The 1,314-nt window shown below is 45.0% G+C and overlaps 1 protein-coding gene across 1 annotated transcript in view; it reads right to left on the bottom strand.

Annotated features, from left to right (window-relative positions):
• Positions 1–169: 169 nt before the first annotated feature.
• SNRPF (small nuclear ribonucleoprotein polypeptide F) overlaps positions 170–1,314 on the bottom strand; it is a 1,499-nt gene continuing 354 nt past the window's right edge. Inside the window, exons 2-4 of the mRNA XM_003202154.4 lie at positions 1,157–1,300; positions 892–956; positions 170–290 (exon numbers count right to left, since the gene is read on the bottom strand). Of these exons, the coding sequence (XP_003202202.2) occupies positions 224–290; positions 892–956; positions 1,157–1,300 (276 nt within the window). The 3' untranslated portion in view covers positions 170–223. The remainder of the gene's footprint in view (positions 291–891; positions 957–1,156; positions 1,301–1,314) is intronic.

Raw genomic sequence — 1,314 nt, 5'->3', positions numbered from 1 at the left:
TGTTTCATACTTTGTTTTCACAATAAGACTTTCAGTTTAAAGTTGAAAGAATTACCTATCCTTCCAGCATTTTTTCTGGACATCAATAAAACACCAGAGGCCTTTTTAAGAGTGAACTTCCCCCATAATAAAATACAAGAACAACAAAAATAAACACCTGATTACAAAGTTGTGGAAAAGAAAAAAAAAAGAAAAAAAACTTTATTTCCAGACATACAAAACATCATTCTCTCATTTCTCCATCTTCTTCCTCTTCTTCCACACCTCTGATGTACAAAACGTTATTGCACCTGTAAATAGAATCAAGAGTTCCCTTAGTTGAAATGTTTTTGTTTCCCTCACAAATACACTGCTTTAAGCATTTTCCTACTTGACTGCAACCTGGCAACACTCAAGACCTGTGCAAAAAATGGCCGCTGTTGACACTGTTCAGCTTTTCCATAAAGATTCACTGCAAATACAAGACAAGTTTATGAAAGCAGTAGGCAGTTAACAGTGATGTACAAGAAAGTTTTTCATGAGGACTAACAGCCATGGTCAAGTGTTATTTCCAAGCACACAATGTTTTCAGCAGCTGCAACACTAACTTACGCATCCTAATACATTCTACTACTGCCAAGAGGATTTACAGACCTGCAATAAACTGGAAAACTAAGGTGTTTAGTTACTTGAGAAAGGGATCATAAATACTTCTTTAAATAGTTTCAAAAGAAAAGTATCTTCAGAAGGGATCCCAGCTTAAAAGTTACAGCCCATAGCCTTCACAGAAGAGTTACAGTGACGTAACTACAGTACAGACAAGAAGCACAGCCCCTAGATCCACAAGCTTTAACAAAAGCAGTAACACGAGACTTAGAAGACCCTGTTCCCCTGCTCAGGCACCACGATTACCTTATCAAAACTTCTCCCAGGTGTCCAGACAGCGCACCATCGATATACTCTTCTGTGTTCGCAAGCTTGGAACGAAAACCAGCACAAAGATTACACCAACGGGAGCCTCACCGTCCCTTCGACCCGCAGCAACCCCTCCTCACGAACCTGAGGGCAGCCCAGAAGCGCTCTGCTTTCCCCCCACCAGCAAGCAGCGCCCAGGGCTCAGCTCCCTCCCTCTCCCCCTCCCTTATCTCCCCCCCTCCTCTCTCTCGCCAGCCCTCACCTGCATGTTCATGTAGCCGTCGACGGAGACGAGGTAGCCCTTGTACTCCATCCCCCACTTCAGCTTCACCATCACCGGTTTCCCCGTCAGCCCATTGAGGAAGGGCTTCGGGTTGAGGGGCAGGCTCTGCGGGGAGAGCGCGGGTCAGCACCGCCCGC

The sequence above is a fragment of the Meleagris gallopavo genome, chromosome 1 (assembly GCF_000146605.3).
Source record: "Meleagris gallopavo isolate NT-WF06-2002-E0010 breed Aviagen turkey brand Nicholas breeding stock chromosome 1, Turkey_5.1, whole genome shotgun sequence".
Taxonomy (NCBI): domain Eukaryota; kingdom Metazoa; phylum Chordata; class Aves; order Galliformes; family Phasianidae; genus Meleagris; species Meleagris gallopavo.
The sequence above is the reverse complement of the archived record's forward strand: the minus strand, read 5'-3'. Positions and strand labels throughout refer to the sequence as shown.